At 50.1% G+C, this 19967-nt stretch overlaps 1 protein-coding gene across 1 annotated transcript in view; it reads right to left on the minus strand.

Annotated features, from left to right (window-relative positions):
- Positions 1-19967, minus strand: part of LOC123249875 (SCO-spondin-like) — a 96177-nt gene that overhangs the window by 55369 nt on the left and 20841 nt on the right. The window contains exons 20-41 of the mRNA XM_044678972.1: positions 19172-19428; positions 18745-18879; positions 17842-18044; positions 17582-17709; positions 17391-17500; positions 17056-17205; positions 16743-16836; positions 16458-16627; positions 15985-16218; positions 15423-15647; positions 12650-12886; positions 11865-11956; positions 11511-11742; positions 10848-11000; positions 10149-10289; positions 9854-10036; positions 9443-9593; positions 8553-8706; positions 7979-8033; positions 6005-6223; positions 5619-5746; positions 1870-2011 (exon numbers count right to left, since the gene is read on the minus strand). Of these exons, the coding sequence (XP_044534907.1) occupies positions 1870-2011; positions 5619-5746; positions 6005-6223; positions 7979-8033; positions 8553-8706; positions 9443-9593; positions 9854-10036; positions 10149-10289; positions 10848-11000; positions 11511-11742; positions 11865-11956; positions 12650-12886; positions 15423-15647; positions 15985-16218; positions 16458-16627; positions 16743-16836; positions 17056-17205; positions 17391-17500; positions 17582-17709; positions 17842-18044; positions 18745-18879; positions 19172-19428 (3593 nt within the window). The remainder of the gene's footprint in view (positions 1-1869; positions 2012-5618; positions 5747-6004; positions 6224-7978; positions 8034-8552; positions 8707-9442; positions 9594-9853; positions 10037-10148; positions 10290-10847; positions 11001-11510; positions 11743-11864; positions 11957-12649; positions 12887-15422; positions 15648-15984; positions 16219-16457; positions 16628-16742; positions 16837-17055; positions 17206-17390; positions 17501-17581; positions 17710-17841; positions 18045-18744; positions 18880-19171; positions 19429-19967) is intronic.

Here is a 19967-nt window from a genome sequence, read left to right on the forward strand (position 1 = left end):
AGGTTGTGCTGGGGTGATTTCCAAGAAGCTCCCAAGACATGACTGTTAAATTTTCAGTATAAGCATTTTCTCTTCCAAATTCAGTAGAATACTACAAATCAGAGCTTGGCTTATTTCTTTGTCAATTGTCCGTATTGAAGAAAGTGATGGAGAAGATGTCAACAATACAGCTTAAACTTAAAAGTGTGTCTTTCCTCTTCAGAAGGCTGGTTGTTAAACATTTACCAGCACACCCCTGGGTTAAATTAACTGTAAAAGATGCAGTTATGCCAGATGATCTCTTTTAAAAGCAACCCAAAGTCCCTGGGATGAGTCAGAAAGAAAACAATGTAGACAGGATGAAGGATGATGGAACATGCCTCTGGGTGACCTTGAAAAGTCAGTTCTGGTGAGTCCAGGAGAGAGACTTGAAGAGGAGCCCAGTGGCTGACAGGATATACAGAAGAAGGACAGAGATAGAAGGAAGGCCAGAGGAAGCCAACTGGAGCTGAGGGAGTAGAGATGTAGGCAGAGAAGTAGGGACGTTGGGATCCAGCCTGTACTACTGCAGTAGCATCCTAGGGGAGGATGCAGGCTATTTGTGTGACCTGGTGACCTTGGAGAAAGTCAGCCTCTCTGGGCCCCACTTTCCTCACCTGTAAAATGAGGGCCATGGCCTAGGTCACCTGTTGCTTGCTTTCTGGCTCTAACTCTATGAATCTATGATCTTAGCACAAGCCTGGGAGGGAGAGATAAATATTTACATACCATCTACTGTGTTCCAGGCACTGTACTGTCTTACTAATGTTATCTTATTTTATCCTTGCAACAACCCTGGAAGGTACATGCTGTTATTATCATTCCCATTTTCCAGCTGAAGAAACTGAGAGAGAAAGAGAAGTGAAATGACTTCCCCAATGTCACAAAGCTAGTAGATATCTAAGGCTGGATCTAAACTCAGGTCTTCCTGACACCAGGCCCAGTGCTCTAGCCATCGTACTACCAACAGCCTTTGCTATCAGTGAATGTAGAGCAGAGTAGAGACACGCTAAAGAGGTGATCAGGAAGGGCTAACCAAGGAAAGCTTCCTGGAGGAGAGGAATATGAGCACAGGAGGCTACATGAGAGCATTCTTCTCTCCTCTTTCTCACACTGTCCCCATCATTACCTCTAGCTTTTTGACTTCTCACCTCCTTAGTCCAGGGAGTGGGTTGCAGGAGACGGGCAGGAAAAACTGATGTGGTTTGATCTCTGGGTCTGAAAGGAATTAAGGAACCTCGAATCAGACCTCCTAGTCCACAGCCTCCATCTTAGAGTCCTTGGTTCTTTTTTCCTTTGAACTGTGCCCCAGACAATATGGCAGGACTCCATCCATGGGAGATGGATAGAGAAAGGTCACTGTTTCCAAGAATCAAGCAAAAGCGCTGGGAATTGTAGAGGGTCCTCATCCATAGCGAGGAGGATTGGCCTAGATGATTTCTAAAGAGCCCTCTAGCTCTAAGTCTTTAATTCTATAACTTGAAGTCCACAGAAAAGCAGGGCCCTTGCTCACAGGCCAATGGGCAGAGTAGCAGGGCCTCTGCCATCCCTGGAAATTCCTGTGGTTGGGAGGGATCAAAGTGCTTACACTATACCTGACAGTACTTGAAAGGAAAGTGGCACAGTCCTCTTCATCAGAGCCATCCCCACAGTCTCCAATGCCATTGCATATGGCCTCCAGTGAGATACACACACCATTGGCACAAAGGAATTCATTTCCTGGACATGGTGGCACCATTGGGATGGACACTGCAGGATAGGCATAAGGAGGGAAGCCTTGCTAGGGTTCCAGTCAATGATGGCCCGTGATTCTTCCCCCTATCTACACCCTGCACCCACACTCCTCCATACCTGGATCACAGCCCAGCAGCTCCACCCTCATGAAGATGCTGTGCTGAAAGTCATGGGGTAATACTCGGACATGCTGTGCTTGCACTACCCGACTAAATGTCCTCACTGCAGGTGCAGAGTCATCCCAGTTTCCTGGGAACAGCTATTAGAGTGAAGAAAGGGGGAGTGGGCACTTGGAACCATCACAGGTGATATAGGGCCCCCTGACTCTACTAATAATTCCCTTTTCCCCCATACCTCTTCAGAGGACATTCTATCTTCTGGCACTCCTAGAAACCTAAATCTCTGGAAGATATCACATCCCCAGGCCACCTTCTCCAACTTGGATTATTCCTTTTCTCATGCCTCTTCTACCCTGAAACACTGAGCCAGGAGAAAAAGTCAACCTGCTCCTTGCTCCCCCTGCCTTTTCCAGGGCCTTCCTCTGTCATCATCACTCTATAACCTCTCCACTCTTGAAATTCTATCCATCTCTTAGCATAGCTTGATCCAGATCCTTGCTGCCATAATAGACTGGCCACTCTTCTCTTTCTCAAGGAGTTCAGTATCTGTCTCCCAGGCTTCCACATCTCTCCATCCTATCCTCATGGAGACTTCAATAAAGATATTAATAATACCCTGGTCTCCAAGTCATACTTCTTGACCTTTCCACAACATTTCACTACCAATTCCTCCTAGACCCTCTTTCCTCTCTGTGACTGCTCCTTCACACAGTTCCTTGAAAGGTCATTATCCACGTCCTAACCCCTAATTATAGGCATTCCCCCAAAGCTCTATACTAGACCATCGTCTCACTCTCTCTGTGATCTCAACAGCTCCTATAGGTTCAGTGATCATCTCTTTACAAATCTATTTATCTAACCCTAGTCTCTGTCCTATGCTCATCCCCAGCTGTCTACTGGTCATTTCCCACTGAATGTCCCAAAGACATCTCAAACCCAACATGTCCAAAATGAAATCCATTATCTATTCCCAACAAAACTACCTTTCTTCCCAACTTCCCTATTTCTGTTGAAGGTATCTACCATCCTTGTAGTTAATCATGCATATCAGCCTCATGGTTACTCCTCTCCCTGTGTAATTAGTTGCTGAGTCTTGTTGACTCAGTATCTCTCTTCTGTCTTTTCCCTCACATGGCTACCTGGTTCAGACTCTCACCACCTCTCACCTGAACTATTGCCACAGGTCCTAATTGATGTCCTAGCCTTAGTTCTCTCTCCAACTCATCCTCCACACAGCTGCCAAGGTGGTATTCCTAACTAGGGCACAGTTCTGACCATGTTACTTCCTGATTTAGAAAAGCTCCACTGGCCCCTTAGTGCCTCTACTATAAAATTCCAACTCTTTTGTTTGGCATTAAAAATCCTTCACAAACTGACTTTGACAGACTTATTACACGTCCCTCCCTTTCCACTCTCGGAAAAGCAGCCAAACTGAGCTGGTTGCTATTCCTCGTACGTGACATTCCATCTTTCCTCTGTATCAGCAGTCAGCTGCTAAATCCAGTGACCTTTTCCCAGTCCTCATCCTCCTTGATTGTCTACAATTTATGACACTGCTGATCAGCCCCCTCCTCATGGATGCTCTATACTGCTGGGGTTTCTGGGGCATCGCTCCCTCTTCCTATCTGCTCAGTGCTCTTTCCTGGTCTCTTTTCCCAGTGCATCATGCATCTCCCACCTCCCCACCCATGGGTGTCCCCTAAGGCCTCATTCCTGACTTGGTACTCTTTTCCTTCTCTCCCTTAATGACCTCAGCAGCTCCTGTGGGTTCCGTTATCATCTTCACACAGAGAACTGTAGAAATGATAACTATCCATACACACATATTTTATATGTAAATATCCATCCAGGAGACATGCAACTGATAATAGGAGCCTAAATTTCAGAGAAAAGATTAGGATCAGAGTGTAAAAATATGAAATAAGGCTGAAAAGTTTATACACACATCCACGCGTGCATACTTTTGGAGAGGGATTGAGCCTATGACTTCATGGGTATAGGCTGAGGAAACTGAGAGGCAGGACCTGAACCTTTCTCTTCCTGACTCAAAGGCTGACTCTCTATCAATCATGCCAACTAACCTCTTGTTACATATACCTATACAGACAGCCGTGTTGTTGCTCTTCAGTTATTCTAATCGTGTCCAACTCTTCATGACTCCATTTGGAGTTTTCTCCACAAAGATGCTGGAGTGGTTTGCCATTTCCTTCTCCAGTGTATTAAGACAAACAGAATTAAGTGACTTGCTCAGGGTCACACAATTAGGAAGTGACTGAGGCAGGATTTAAACTCAGGTCTTCCTGATTCCAAGCTCAGAGCTCTATCCATTGGGCAACCTGTCTGCCTCTCTACATACACATATACATATACACATACCTTATTTGTTTTTTGAACTCCAGTTCCCAATCACCAACAGTCTGCTGGACATATCTACCTGGATGCTCACTGGCATCCCAAATGGAGCATGTCCAAAATGTTCATCTTAATCTTTCTACTTAAACTCCTTCCAGATTTCCCTATACCTTTTGAGAGCAGTGCCATCATCCCAAGTCCAACAATGACTCCTGCCTCTCCTTCACACTAGCTAGACAGTCGATGGACTAGGAAATCTGGTCAATTCTATTTCCCATCATTTCTTGCACCTATCTCCATTCATTCACAATCGCCACTCCAATTCATCAGAGCTCCCTAGACTATTGGAAGAGTTTCTAATTAGTCTCTGTTTCCAGTCTCTTTGCTCTCCATTCTCCATACAGCTGCCCAAATAATACTCCTAAAGAATAAGTCTGACAATTTTACTCTTCTCTGAAAACTTTCAGTGGCTCCCCATATAAAATACAGATTCTCAAATAAAATACAGATTCTTCAACGAGACACATAAAGCTCTCAATGATTTCAATCCAACCTACCTTTCCACCCTCTTTTCCTATTACTACCCTTCACAAACTCCATGTTCCAACCAAACTGGACTGGGTCTGGGATTTTTTTCTCAAATCCACATTCCATTTCCCACCTCCATACAATTCCACAAACTGTCTCCCATTTCCTATAGTATACTTCTTCCTCACCTCTTCCCTTTAACTTCCTTCAAAGCCCAGCTCAAGTGCTCTATCCTACCCCGATCTCCTCCCTATTGTTAATGTTCTCGCTCCTTGAACTGTTTCATTTTTGTATTTCTAGATTCCCAACCCCTATCAGGGTACTTGTATATAAAGTGTTTAATAAATATTTATCTAGCTAGCCACCCCAGTGCATGGTAATTTGTCCTTCTTCTGAAGTCCTTTAGCACTCAAAGGTTGTCTATGTCATTGTTGGGTTGCTTATAATTGCTAGCTTTTCCTTCCTCCCCCCATCCCCCACCCAAATATTATTTATAAATATATCATAAGCTCCTGAAGGACAAGAATCATTCCCCACAGTGCTTTGACCAGGGCTGCATATCTCTCTCTCTTTTTTAAAAACCCTTATCTTCCATCTTAGAATCAATACTTCGTATTGGTTCCAAGGCAGAAAAGCAGTAAGAGCTAGACAATCAGGTAAAGTGACTTGTCCAGGGTCACACAACTATGAAGTATCTGAGGCCATATTTGAACTCAAGACCTCAATCTGCCGAAGTACCTAACTGCCACCTGGCTGCATATCCCTTAAGGGAATCAGTAACCTTTAGGGATTGAATGGTGGCAGTTAAACTAGCCAGGTAAGCAAGCCTCAGGTAGGTGAGGAATGAAGGACCTAAAGTGAGGGTACCTTGGGTGGAGACAGAATGCCTGGCAGAGTCTCATAGTAGTCATGCCAGTGATGCCCATCAACACTGAACTGGAGTGAAAAACTGGTAACATAGGCATCAGAGGAGCCAGCACCCTGGACTATGATGCCTGTAGAGACCAAGGAGAAATCTGAACCTCCAAGTCCCCAACCACCCCTCATTCTCTCCCAGAAGGCTCCCCCCAGCTCCCTCCCCCATATCTGTGCCTATTCCCCTGCCCTTACAACCTCATCCATTCCCCAAATTCTAGGGTCCTCTTTCTGGACTTGTGAGCCCAATCCTTACTCTTGTACCCTCTTCAGACCTTTTTCTTCCCCTAAGTTCTGTCCCTCCCTCCAGTCAGTCCTCCTTCCCTGGTACCACTGACCAGTGAGGTTTCGGGGCCTTAGCAGGTCAATCTGAAGGAAAGGAGGCTGGATGTGTAGCTCAGCATAGGCGTCTTCACTGGGACTCCAGCCCTGAGGCTCGGGCCCCAACACCAAGGACCCCACACGACCAGCCCAGGCAGGATGTTCGGGATGTTCGGATGATGCCCTCAGACTGCTGGTAGGGAGTCTTGACAAGCCCAGTGGGGAGTAGCAGGGGTCTGGGAGAAGGGAGAGTTATCGGATGGAGAAAGGAGACATTACCGGTACAAAGGTAGAGAATCGGGTATAAGACAGATGGCAGAAACCCTGGGAGGAAAAGGGGAAAGCGTGGGGCAAGATATTAGGAGGGAGAAGGGGGGACAGAAGGGAAGGCATGATGGGGTCTGGGCCACACAGCACTGAGACCCTAATCTGAAGCACACTGAGAGTTGAGGAGAACCAAGAGAAGGACCACGGGAGCAGTCACACCATGAAACAGCAGACTCACTCCAGCCTCCTCAATACCCAGCATTCCCATGAAGGACTAGACACTAGTCCCCATCCCCTGGAGATCCTCTTACTTCTCCCACAAAGGCATCTGGCCTTTACCTCCAGGCGCAGGTAATGGGTAGGTAGGAAGAGTAGGTTCTGGTTGGAGACGTGTTGGAAGTGATGGAGTGGCCGTCGGGGCAGCTGTCCTATTCTCCCCTAGCAGGGAAGGAAAAACCTGAGAATTAGGATGGAGACATCTCAAAGCCTCCAGGCCCCCAGACATCTAGAGCTGGACAGAACCTTACAGGTCATCTAATCCAACCCCCATATTTTACAGATAGGGAAAAAAATGAGATGACGAAACCTGCTCACAATCACCCAGGAGTCTCAGATTCCAAGATGTCTTCTTGCAAAATCTAGTCTTCTTTCCATTATACTATGCCCTATTCAATACTCAGGGAACTTTGCCCCTGGATATAATTTGTTTCTCAAAGTATTGTCATTTCCATTACTAGATTCTCATAAAAAGCCCTGAGAAGTTATTATCCCTATTTTACAGATGAAAAAACTGAGGTCAAAAGAAGTAAGTGACTTGTCCAAGGTCATATAGCTAGTTAGCTGGAACTATCTAGGACTTTTTGGAGCAGGTTCAGGAACAAAATCCCACCCTTATAAATAATCACATCACAACTTCAACCCTGTCTACTTGCTACTGTTTTTTTTTTCTCTCACTAATTTTTTGCCTGGGTTTTAAGTCAGTCAAGGGGGTATATCTGACATTTCCTCTTAAATTAATAGAAATACTGAATATCTCATTCATTAATAAATTACCACTAAGAAAAGAAAGCTTTGCCCTGAAAGCTATGATTAAAATAAGAACATTTGCACTAAGGCAGAGACAAGCCCCAAACTGCTAACATTCTGTGGATTTGTACACTCATCTTGTCCAACAAATCGGGCTAAGACTGATCCAAATGAATGAGAAGCGGGGGAGAGCCAGAATCTTTGAACACGATATAGAATGGTCTCTCTCATGTCTTCCCCCTTTAGTTTTCCACTGCAATTATTTTTCAAAATAAACCCTCAATGGTTTGTGGGTGTGAATTCCCAAGCAAAGATGGAAAGGGGGATCTAGTGGTATTCCCCTCAGCAGAAGGAGAAAGGAATGGTAGAAAGAGAATGACATTCTCTGATCTTAGTCTTTCTCCTGTCAAAATGAGGGTAGTAATGATGGGAGTCCAGAAGCCAAGGAAATCTGAGAGTGGTTCTAAGTCTGGGAGAAGTTGCTACATGTAGGCATTTCTTTCCTTGCCCAAGATTCTTCCATAGAACTCAGATCTCCAAAGTCCCCAGTCAGCCTTTCTTCTCCATATTCTAATGCTTCTCTGAGGACTGGGTAGGGAGAAGGGGTCTCTTCACCCAAAGTCCTTTCCCAGACCCTCACCTCACTCCCATCCTCAAATTCTCCTCTGTAAGCCCATCTATACTCCAGTCCAACTCACCAGTAAGAATACAGTGGCAACATGATTCTCCCTTTCCCTCCACTAGCATCCAACCCTGTGGAGAAAAAAAACAGGGAAACCCTCTGAAACCCACCAGGCTCATAGGATCATAGATGCAAAGTTGGAAGGAAGCTCTTGTTGTTGAGTTGTTTTTCAACCATGCCCAATTCTTCATGAAGTGGTTTGTCATTTCCTTCTCCAATTCATTTTATAGATGAGGAAACTGAGGCAAATTAGGTTAAGTGACTTATCCAGGGTCACACAGAGTAAGTACCTGAAGCTGGATTTGAACTCAGGAAGATGAATGACTCTTCCTGACTCCAGGTCCAGCACTCTACCACTGTACCATCCTCAAGGGCCATCTATTCCAATCCTCTCATTTTATAGATAAAGAAATTCCCTTCCCCTTCTCCTTCTCCATCCCATCCATCCCCCACTCCGTTCCATCTATCCTTCACCAAACCCCAAACCTCCATCCCCTTTTTTCCTCCTGCCAGCCTTCACTTCCTCATCCTGGTTTCTACATCTATTCCCTCCTTCTTCCCAGACAATGCCAGCCTCTCCCTACCCTCACCTGTGGGCAGGCTCCCAGAGAACAGTAAGGAGAACACTGCACTGTGCGATTGAGCAGACACTGGCACACCTGGCATGCGCCCCAACGCCAGCGCTCCCCCACTCTACGTGTGCTCCCCTGGTGCTCACACTCCTCACAGGGCTCTGTTTGACACCTGGTTGGGGAAAGAAAGGAAAAGACAACGAATGGCATAGTCAAGTGGACCCTAAGGACTCGGGGCCAATTTCAGGAAACAAGGAACAAATCGTCCTGGATCCAAGCTCCAGGGCACCCTGGCCATACCCAGCTGACCCCAAAGAAACAGCATGCAAATAGAACCAAATACAAAACATGCAAATATTCTATCTTCCCTTCTCCATCTTTCAGCCCGTCCTACTCTCACCCCATTCTGCCTAAAAAGATCCTCTCTTTATCTTTCTGTTTTTCTCCTAATGGAGCACAAAACAGAGTCAAAGCTGGACTGAAGATATATCCCCTCCTCCTAGGAGCACAGATCTAGCCATGGACAGGGGCCTTAGATGCACAGAAAGACGGCTGACCCCAGCTTTATTGAGATTTGTCCCTGGGCTAACGAACCCCCCCCCAGCTGGAACCTCCGTGGACTATGAACAGGAGACAGTGACCCTCTGGGGAGGGGGACAGGAACATGGGAGCCCGAGTTGGTTTCTGAGTTCTGGTATTTGGGAGCTCCCCTAGCTCAGTGGATGCTGTGAATCCTGAGCCTTGGTGTCGCCGTGTTTTGGGTGGCTAAATAAGCTCCAGCGTTTGAGGGTACGACGACAGGACTTTCCTACATTTGGAAGGCTCAGGTATTTGGAGGTTTGGAAACGTCTGGGTGCCCGAGGTCTAATGTTTTCTGGACGGCCATACCCCAGGCAGGGACGGGTTACCTTCGGGCCTTTCGGTGGATGCCTCGGCACTGCTGACCACGACCTATGTGGCCAGGGTTGTTGGGGCTTCGGAAGGACCACTGGATACTCTGGCTGCCGCAGGGGCCCAGACACTCCGCCCAGGGGGACCAAGATGACCAGCCACAGTTCACTAAGGATTAGTTCACAAGGGGTGGGGAGAGAGGGCTCAAAATCAGGATGAGGCAGAAAAGGAAGGCGCCAGGGGCTGGGAGGAAGGGAGGATGGTTTGGGTCCTGGGGTAGAGGGTCCCAAGAGGAAATCCCAGGCAAAGAATCCGGGCAAGAGAGGACAGGCTGGAAGGATTGGCGCCAGGTTCCCAATTGTGTTCGGGGGCCCTGAGGTGAGGGATCAGCAGCGGCACAGGGAGGAATCATCCCGGGCACGTCTCACCGGCACAATCGGGATTAAGCCGGCATCGACGTAGCCGGCCATCCTGACACGTACAGAGCCGGCAATTGACCTTGACCCGCTGCCCTGGCCAATAGCGAGCACCTTCCACCAGGCAAGGGCACTGCCGGGGCCACACACACTGTCCCTCGATGCCCAGGACCCGTCCTTCGGGGCACCAACAGCCTGAGGGGTGGGTAGGCACAGAAGGAGCCTTCAGACAAGGACCAGGAGCCAGCCCCTGAGGGCGAGAGAGCAGGCTGACGTGGAACCCACATCTCGGCCATGATCGCATTACCTGGGCTGCAGGGCTGCTCAGAGGGGCACTTGGCCTGGCTGGAGATGTCAGCACAGGTGAGAGGGCAGGGGACACAGGCTTTGAGGACCAGCTCTCCTGGGCACGAGGTGACATTGGGACAGCCATCCTGTGAGCACGTCTCTGGTCAAAAGCAGAAGTCAGAAGCCATTGAGGATGGAAAAACACCAAGGAACACGCGCCCCTTCTCCCAGTTAAATGTCCCACAAAAATGATAATAATTATAATAATAACCCATATTTCTATAGTGATTTCCTCGTAAGAAATCTAGAGGAGAGCTAGTCATATTTTTTTTTAACAATTACCTTCCATCTTAGAGTCAATACTAAGCACTGATTTGAAGCAGAAGAGCAGCATTTGGGGTTAGGTGACTTGCCCAGGGTCACTCAGCTAGGAAGTGTCTGAGGCCAGTTTTGAACCCAAGACCTCCTGTCTCCAGGCCTGGTTCTCTATCCACTGAGTCACCCAGCTGTTCCTAGTCTAGTATTTCTATCCCCATTTGCAATTAAGGAAATAGGTTAAGCCATTTGCTGTTGGTCACAGAATTCATCAGTATCGGAGCTAGATGTTGAGCCCAGGTCTCCTAAGGGAAAGTTCAGTACTCTTACTATAATCCTATCTATGTCTTAACTCCGTCCATTATCCCCCTGGCATGTCCCTGTCCCCTAGGTGGGCACTCACTAGTCTGGAGGGTGCTGTGGGGCCCTCCAGGCAAGGTGGCACAGGTCCGGCCACCATTTCGGGGTGGGTGGCAGAGCCGGTGTCTCGCCACAACCCCGCTGCATGGCTCCAAGCATTCAGACCAGGGGGACCAGTCACCCCACACACCATCCTCTGTGAGAAGGGAGAGGTCAAGGATAATGAAGGAGAGGTAGCAGAAAGAGGGCTAAGATTAATAATATGGAAATAGGTCTTGATCAATGGCACACGTAAAATCCAGTGGAATTGCATGTTGGCTAAGGGAGGGGGGTGGGAGGAGGAGAGGGAAAGAACAGGAATCATGGAACCATGGAAAGATATTCTAAATTAATTAATTTAAAAATCAGTTAAAATATATTAAAAAGAAAGAGCTAAGAATAAGGACATTGGGACCAGGGAGAGGAGGGAAATGAGAAGGCAAAGGAGGAGAGAAGAGGGGAGGGCACGGCAAACAGAGATAAAGGAGAGGGAGTTCCAATCAGGAACCCAAAGGCCTCAAGGAACATTCCCTCTACCTCTTCCCTTCTCTCCCCTCACCAAATTTCCCTCTTCCCTTGGCTTAGCTGAACCCCTCTCCCTCATAGTCCTAAAGACTTCCATTAGCTGTCCAGACTCCCTCCTTATTCTCCCAGGGCTCACACTCACCAGGGCAGGCAATAGTGAAGCAAGCACGGTCTTGGTGTTCTGGGCCCAGACAGCGATGAAGCACAGGGAGACTAGGGGGAGAGCAGCGGCGACTCCGACGCTGCACCCCAGCCCCACAGGTCTGACTGCATAGCCCCCATGGAGCCCAGGGTCCCCATGCGGCACAGCCCTGCTCCTCAGGGGACAGCCTCTGCTCATCCCTCACCTCACAGTCAGGCTGCCCATCGCACACCTGAGGGGGAAGAGAGTTGGAGACGGGAAGGGTTCAAGAAGGGCAGAAGGTGGAAGATCAATGTACAGGTCAGAGATGAGGCAGGAATGGCCAGAGTGACCCACTACTCCCATGACTCTCACCTGCTGAAAGCTGATACAGTGGCCATCTGGGCAGGAATATTCAGGGCAAGGAACGCCCGTCTTGTTAGGAGTTGTGGGGAATGGCAGCCTCTCTGGGAAGGGAATGAAGGGAAGGCACGAGAAGCAAGGGAAGCAAAAGAGAGAGGATGGGGTGTCAGGAAAGCAGCCTTCTTGTCATTGTATAAACAGGAGAGCCATCCCCTTGCCCACGAGTGCTCAGACCTCCTCCCCATAAGCACGATGTGCTCTGGCTCCCCTTCTAAGCCTCTGATGTTGGAAGGAGGAGGGATGAGGAATGGAGGAAGCCATACCACAGTTCAGCTCATCTTCACCCTCTGGGCAATCGGGGATTCCATCACAGAGCCGAGTCGGTCGCAAGCACAGCCGGGGAGCTGAGCCACAGGGGAAAAGCCCAGGGCATGGTGGCAGCTGGGTAGAGCCTATGGGCACAGAGCCAGTTTCCATACTGTTCAGCCAAGCTCAGAGCAGAAGAGAGTCAGGTCCAAAGCTAAAGCGCTGGACTGAAGGGGTAGATCTGAGGCTGAGACCCAGAAGACCCCTCTCTGGACCCCACCTTTGAGAGACTGTCCAGACCAGAAAAGCTGAAGAAGCTGGGGGCAAGGAGGTTGGATGGTGCCAGGACAGAGGCTGCCCCCTAAGGAAGAAGGAAGTGATGAGGCACCTTGATTTCTGGATGCACTGCGAGAACAAACACCAGGAAGCCTTTGGGTAGCTCCTAGCGTGTGGCTAGAGTCCCCTGGAGGTCAGAAGGGTGGGCCACTCACCACAGGCATCCACGCTTTCATCAGAGCCATCTGGGCACTGGGCTATCCCGTCACAGAGCTGCAGGTAGGGTATGCAGTGGAGGCCGAGGGCACAGAGCATGTGATGTGAGGGGCAGGGCTGCCCACAGTCCAGCTCATCGGTGCCATCCTGGCAGTCCTCCTCATGGTCACAGTGCCAACCCCAAGGTACACACTCGCCACTGCCACAGCTGAACTCATATTGACCACAGGGCAGCTCTATGAACAGAAAACAACCTATCATTTCCCCTAGTTCATTTGTGTGAATCTTAGCCCCATATAACTAGACTGTCATCTCCTCAAGGTAAAGAACTATATCTTCCTATTTCATGTGAGACAATGACTGGACTGGGAACTAGGATTCCTGTGTTCAGTTTCTGGCTCTGATGCCTGCTTCGTGACCTTGGACAACTCACATCTCCTCCAAGGGCTTCATCATCTACCTCATGTAGAAGAAAAAAATGGAAACTGTTTTGAACTCCATGACCCATAAATTCCCTTCTGGTTCCAACCTTCTGTGGCCTAACTCCTCTGGGCCTCTGTTTCTTCACTTGTAAAATGAGGGGTTGAACTAGAGGACCACTAATGGCCTTTCCAGCTAGGTCAATGGTCCCACGATGGCACAAAGCTCCCTAAAACACTGATCATGTCCCTCTAATGTTTGACAACCTTCAAAGGCTTGCTCCCTGAGGCCCAATTCCAAAGCCCCCATTGTCAGCCTGAGAACTCTCCCACTTTGTCCCCCACCATGTCCCCATAGACCCCTCCTCTCCTGCCAGAGCAGTCTCCCCATGCCCCATCACCCACCATTCCCACCTACCCTGATCAGCTTTCTTTTTTTTTAACCTTTTCCTTGTCTTAGAAGAATACTAAGATATTTACTATTCTATTAGTATACTTAGCTACTAAATATTAGTTCTAAAGCAGAAGAGCAGTAATGTCCAGGCAGTAGAGGTTAAGTGACTTGACCTGGGTCACACAGCTAGGATGTGTCTGAAGTTAGATTTGAACTCAGGACCACCCATCTCTAAGCTTGGTTTCTGAGCCACCTAGTTGCCCCCTTTATTCATTTTAATGTCCTGTGTAGTTAGAATGTTGTACCCAAGGACTACGTTCCCCAGAATTCCTTCATCTTCCAGCATCCCTTTCCTCCTTCATCCCCATCTTGCATGCTTCTGTTGTTTGTGTATAGTTGGTGAAACTCTGCCTCTCGCTCTCTTTTCCTGCATACGCAGCTGGGAAAGCTGGCTTTTTACTCTGGCTTTTTAATTTTAGTTATTATTAATAAATATTGTTAAATGTAATACTTAGAATAGTGGATATTAATTTTCCTTCTCACAGTCCTGTGCACAGCTGGGACTTAGAACCAGACTTCGAGCCCAAGGTGGGAGGTTCTGTTTCTCTTAGACGGCCCTGTTTCCTCCAGCATCTCTAGCGTAGGGCCAGCTCTTCCACAGGATGTCAGCAAAGGTATTGATTAACTGAGTCAGTCTGGGAGATCTAGGGAGCCCCAGGGTTGGGGGTAGGGTGAAGGCTGGGATCATCGGCCTGCCATCTCGGTGCAGCACAGGCTCTCACTTCAGAAGCAGCAAAGTTTAGTGCAAAGAAAATTAAATTGAGAGCCTGGAGATGGATTCTAGTCCTGTATCTTCCACTAATTAGTAGAACCACAGAGTAACAGAACTGAAAGGGACTTAGAGATGATTTCATCCAAGGATTCTAACCTAGAACTCATTTTTAAAAAAAATTTACATGCATATGTGTGTATATATATGTGTGTGTGTATACACATATACATACATATATATATATATATATATATATACACATACATATAAACTCCTTTCTCTTCTGAGATCCTCCAGTGTGGCTTAAGCCCTTAATCATAGCCCTCTCCTACCCCAGACCCCGTCACCAGGGTTGCTGCCTCTGATTAGAGGGGTCTGTGTAGATATATATTCATATATATTACATATTGATAACTATTTCATATTGTTGGTTTCCTTTGTAATCCCATCTAGCTTATTTGCTGTATTTATGAGTATTTGATGCAATTTATATATTTAAAAACATTACTCTGAGAAGGGTCTAGAAGAGTCACCAAATTGCCAAAGGGATCCATGATGCAAAAAAAGCTTATGAACCTCATGAACCCTGTAATGGTGAACCTTTTAGAGACTAAGTGCCCAAACTGCAACCCTCACCCCTATGCGAGCCCCTTGCCTTACCCCAGACAAGAGAGGGAGGAAGCGCTCCTACTGGGCTCCTGGGCAGAGGGGCAGGTGATGTGAGAAATGTCCTCAGGCACACATGGAAAATGGGAAGGGAAAAGCCCCATCCGGCATGCTCTGGCACACGTGCCATAGGTTTGCCAAAATGGCTCTAACCTAACCCAGCTGAGGCCCAGAGATGGGAAGAGACTTGCCTAAGGTCATGGGGCTAATCAGGAACAGGGCTAAGGCTCTAATCCACTTCTGACTTCTACTTCAGGAGTCTTGTCACAACTTCATTTCCTTAACTATCCAATAAGAATATTACCATCTCTCCTGCCTAGTTTTTAGGGGAAGCAAGAGAATCAAGGGAGATTGTAAATGGACAATATCCTGGAAAAGTTGCAGATACCACATACATGCAACTCTAATTTTATTCATGTGTCCTATTTCTAAGTGACTTTACTATCATTGCACCCCTACTACCTGTTTCTCTTCTGAGCTTCCCCCATGTGGCCAAGTCCCCCAGTCACAGAACCCCTTACCAGGGCTACTGCTTTTGATGGGAGAAGTTGGTCCAGTCTCCAGGTGGCCCATGGAGGAGCCAGTTGGAGTGCTGGCAGGGGGAATAGGTAGAGGGGGAGAGGGGCAGTGTCTGGGTCCCTCATCTGCCCCATCTGCACAGTCCCAGGCTCCATCACACAGCTGAGAAGCTCCAACACAGGTTCCATCCAAGCAGGGCACCTCTCCAGGGCCGCAGTTTTCCCATCCTGTGGCCAAAGAAAGAAAGAGCTAGGGCCTGGGAAACTTCCCTTTCTGCCCATTCAGTTCATACTATGTATGGTCCTCTGAATATATGAGCTCTGAGGCAAAAGAAAGACCTCCAAGGAGCTTCTGCCAAAGAACATTACATATTTACATAAAGACTACCAACCTTCAGGTGAGCATCATGGGAAAAGTAAGACTGGCAGGGTCTTGTGCTGATTTGGGATAGTGGAACAGATGGTGGCCATAGGAAAAAACAGGACCTGATGGACTGGCACCTAGGGTAGCCAGTAGGATGTGCCCAGTGGAATGGAACCCAGGGGATGGAAAAATAAGACTTACCCAGACAGGACTGTTCATCAGCACCATCTGAACAGTCAGGATGCCCGTCACAGAGCTGGGCCAGGGGCAGGCATTGCCCATCAGCACAGGGTAGGAACCCCTTGGGGCATGGGCAGCCGTGCTCATCTGCCCCGTCTCCACAGTCAACCTGTCCATCGCAGAGTGATGACGAGGGCAGACATCGGCCTTCACTGCAGGAGAACTGCCCCTCTCCACAGCCCAGAGGGGCGCAGCCTGCACACAGAAGGGCACCGAGCTCTCAAGGCCTGGCCCCCTGCTTCTGAGAAAAGGGTTTCCCGGCCCTCCTCCAGGAAAGGCCTTGCCCTCTCTACTCCTAATGGAACAGCACCCTGTTGGCCACACATATATATACACATTCCTTAGAAGTGGACACACGGAGGGGAGGCAGAATCTGTGCTGCAGAGGGAAGCCCAAACAGGCTCACAGAGCCATCCCGGAGGACTCAGACTGACCCTCCTCATCAGAGCCATCTCCACAGTCATCCTGGTTGTCGCAAAGCCACTCCCGGGGCACACAGTACCCGCTCTCTTGGCATGGGACTGCACCCTCGGCACACTCGAGAACCCTCTCCTCACACAGGGCGCCCGCTTCCCCACAGTTCCACTCTCCAGCTCGGCATGTGCTAAGGAAGGAAGGGGGTCGGGGTGGGAGAGAAGCACAGAAATTCCAGAAGGCCACGAGGTGTCTTCCCTGTGCCCGCAGCACCCTGCCTCCTCCTGCTGCCCCAACAGACTCACCAGTTCCCACAGTCCCTCTGCAGCATGGCTCCCCGCGGGAAGAAGGTGCCTCTCCACGCGCAGGGGCAGGCGGCTGGCTCCAAACAGAGACCCCCTGAAAGAAAGAAGAGCAGCCGGCAGACACAGGGTGAAGGCTCTAGAGCTTCCCTAGCCAGCCTGGGTCCAGAGGACCTCTGTAAGCAGGCAGGGCTGGACGCACACTTGCCCAAAGTCTGTGGGGTTACCAGCGCTGGGAGCCCCCCAGCTCTGGTCCTCTGCCCCCCTTCCCACCAGAGGGGCCGGGTCTTCGCCCTCTCCTCCAGGTCCTGCATACCGTGCAACAGGGTGCCCTCGGGACAGAAGCATCCCTCCACGCAGGGCACAGCCTGGCAGTGCCACGCAGACTCAGGACCGGGGTGTTGGCAGGTGGGGGGGCAGACGGGACCGCAGGCTTCATAGACCTGACCCCCTTCACACTGCACAGCTGCAGAGATCAGAGGAAGACTCGGTGAGGAGCAGTCCAGGGTCACGAGATAAATGGGGGGGGCCTCAGGATCTATAGGCACCTGGCACGATGGGCACGATGGGCACTGGGACTACCTAGCAGCCCTGCGGGCAGGAGGCGAGGAGGGTAAGAGAGGAGAGGCGGGCGTGGGGGGAGGCACTCACGGCAGAGGTCCTGGCTTCGCCAGCGCAGGCGATGCCCGTGGCGGGCACATTCCTCGGCGTACGTAGCGATGGCCGAACAAAGACACTCGCAGTCGCCTCCTGAGTCGCAGCTGTGGGGAGGTGGGTCTCAGCGCCTGCTGCCCGGCCCACATCCCGCGTGCTTCCCACCCCGAACGCCATCCCTTTCTTACCCGCAGGCATCATACACACACCACTCGTAATGCTGCTGGGGGGGCACCTCCACGTGGCAAGGGGCAAAGAGCGGCTGGAGCAGCACCCCGCAGCGGGCCCGGGCCCAGCCCACCCTGTGGGCATTCACCTGCGGGGAAGGAGAGTCAGGGGCCTGGGTGGGTGCTCCCCTGTGGGCGCTTCCTCCCGTCGCCCCTCTCCCTCGCCTCTCCCAGCGCCGCCCTCCCACGCGTCCCAGAGGACTTTGTCCGGGTCTCCTTACTGCGCAGGGGTGAGGCGGGTCTCCCAGGCTCGGCTCTGGGCAGAGGAGGCTGAGGCGCCACGAGTGGGCCGCCAGCTCGGCCGTGGGCTCCAGGACCCCTTGACGACTCCGAAGATCGTTGGCGGCATCGCCGTCAAAGTCCCCACACAGCCCGGCCACTCGGCCCCGGAACCGGGGAGCCAGCTGTACCAGAACCCGAGTGCCTGGCAGGGGGAGGGACAGAGCAGAGAGGCTGTCTAGAGCAAAGCAGTCTGGTCTCTAGCAGGGGCAGGAGAGAAATGGCGGGGTGGTCACGGCAAGGTTTACCCGTGATGGGAGCCAAGTCACAGAGAACGGGGTTCGAGTGTCACCTCTGACAAGTGACCCGTGTGTGACCACAGGCAAGATCTTAATGTTTCTGAGCTTTAAGCGAGTCATCCGCTAAGACATCCGCTAAGATATACAGCACTTGTGGTCTTCGTGGTACCACGGAGCGTACCCTCTTGGGTTATGCTTGGGGTTTTGTTTAATGGAGGGGGATTACGTGACTTGACCACAGAAAGTTCCAGACTTCCCCCAAGAAAGGAGGCCCAGAAGCAAGGGATTGCCTTTAGGACGCAAAACAGGAGTTTTGCAAAGGGCTTTTGGGGACAGAGATTCCCCAACATTTATATGAGAAAAACAGCACGGCTTAGGGTTCTAGCTAAGACCCAAAAAGAAGTCCTGCTGGCTAGAAAACTATGGGGAAGGATGGCGAGAGGCTGGAGTCTGGGGTCGGGGTCCTAGCCTTCATCTCAGAGTCCGAGATGGCTTCAAGTTCTTTTCTATACCAGAGTGAAGGGAGGCCAACCCAAAAGAGTTTAGACACTGACAATTGGGGTTCAAGTGGAGGTTAAGCGCAAGGGCCACGAGTTGGGGTCTGACCTCCATCCCAGAGCAAGGAAAAGCCAAGGCGAGCAGTGAGCAGCAAGGAGAGGCCCGCTTGTCTCAGGCTCAGTCCAGGTCCTGTATAGATCTTGGGAGGCCGCACACTGGCTCCATTCACCGTTACTGCCTGACCTGTAGGATTAGAAACGTGAGGCACACGAAGGAAGCCACCCTGGCTCCTCTCTGGGGCCCCTGGCCTCCCTGCCTTCCCTAACAGGGGCAGTTTTATTACCTGTGATGTAAACGAGACCACCGAGAGCCAAACTGGAACCAGGCTGGAGGAGAGAGGAGCCAGGAGCATCATCTCTCCATCCTGCCCAGAGCAGCCCTCTCCCTGACGGTGGCCATTCTCTGCTCCCACTGCCCGCTCCTCAGGAAGCCCTTGTCCACCCAGCGGCTCCTCCCATTCCCTGACCCCAGGCACCTCTGAGCATTTGCACGATGGTCTTCCCCAGCCGAATGGTCAGGGCCTTGGTGCAGGTGAGGCCACTGGTCCCACAGGGCAGGTTCTGGGCAGAGACAGCAAAACTCCCATCCACCCCTCGAACCAGCAGGTACTCGCAGGTCCCAGGGAAGGTGAATGCCAAACCATCAAACGTCACATAGTGAGGGGCACCCGAAGCATGGCACCGTCCACTGCACGGGTGACCTGTGCATCGCCACTGACGGCCCTGGCACACACTGAATTGGGGAAAGGCAGAAGGGATCAGAGGGATCAGAGGGACGAGGGTCACTCTCCTTAAGGGCCCAGACTCAGGGTCCCAGGCGGTTATGCTACTGACTTAGGAACATTAGAGCTAAGAGGTTTCCACCAGAGCGTGTTGGGTCAGAAAGTGAGGCAGGCCAGAGACAAAGAGGCCAGTCAGAGTGTTTCCTAACCTGACAGATTCAGAGTCCCCCAGGGACTACCTCCAGTAGTTTTGGGGACCCATAGCACCAACCTACCCACTGTGTAATTAGAACCTGCTCCCCAGGACTCCAATTCCCAGCGTCCCACTTTCATTCTCACATTACGTCCTTATGTTTTAGAGATAAAGCTTGTGTGTAACCCTACCCCTCTCTCTTTTCCTGAGACATGGCTGGGAAAACTTCTCTTTACTCAGGCTTTTACTTTTTGTCCTTTATTTCTTTTACTTCAAGTGATAAATCTCATAAAATATAATACTTGGAGTTATTGGATATTAATTTTAATCTTATACCTTGTTAATGGTTATTTGCAT

The sequence above is a fragment of the Gracilinanus agilis genome, chromosome 5, assembly GCF_016433145.1.
Source record: "Gracilinanus agilis isolate LMUSP501 chromosome 5, AgileGrace, whole genome shotgun sequence".
NCBI lineage: Eukaryota > Metazoa > Chordata > Mammalia > Didelphimorphia > Didelphidae > Gracilinanus > Gracilinanus agilis.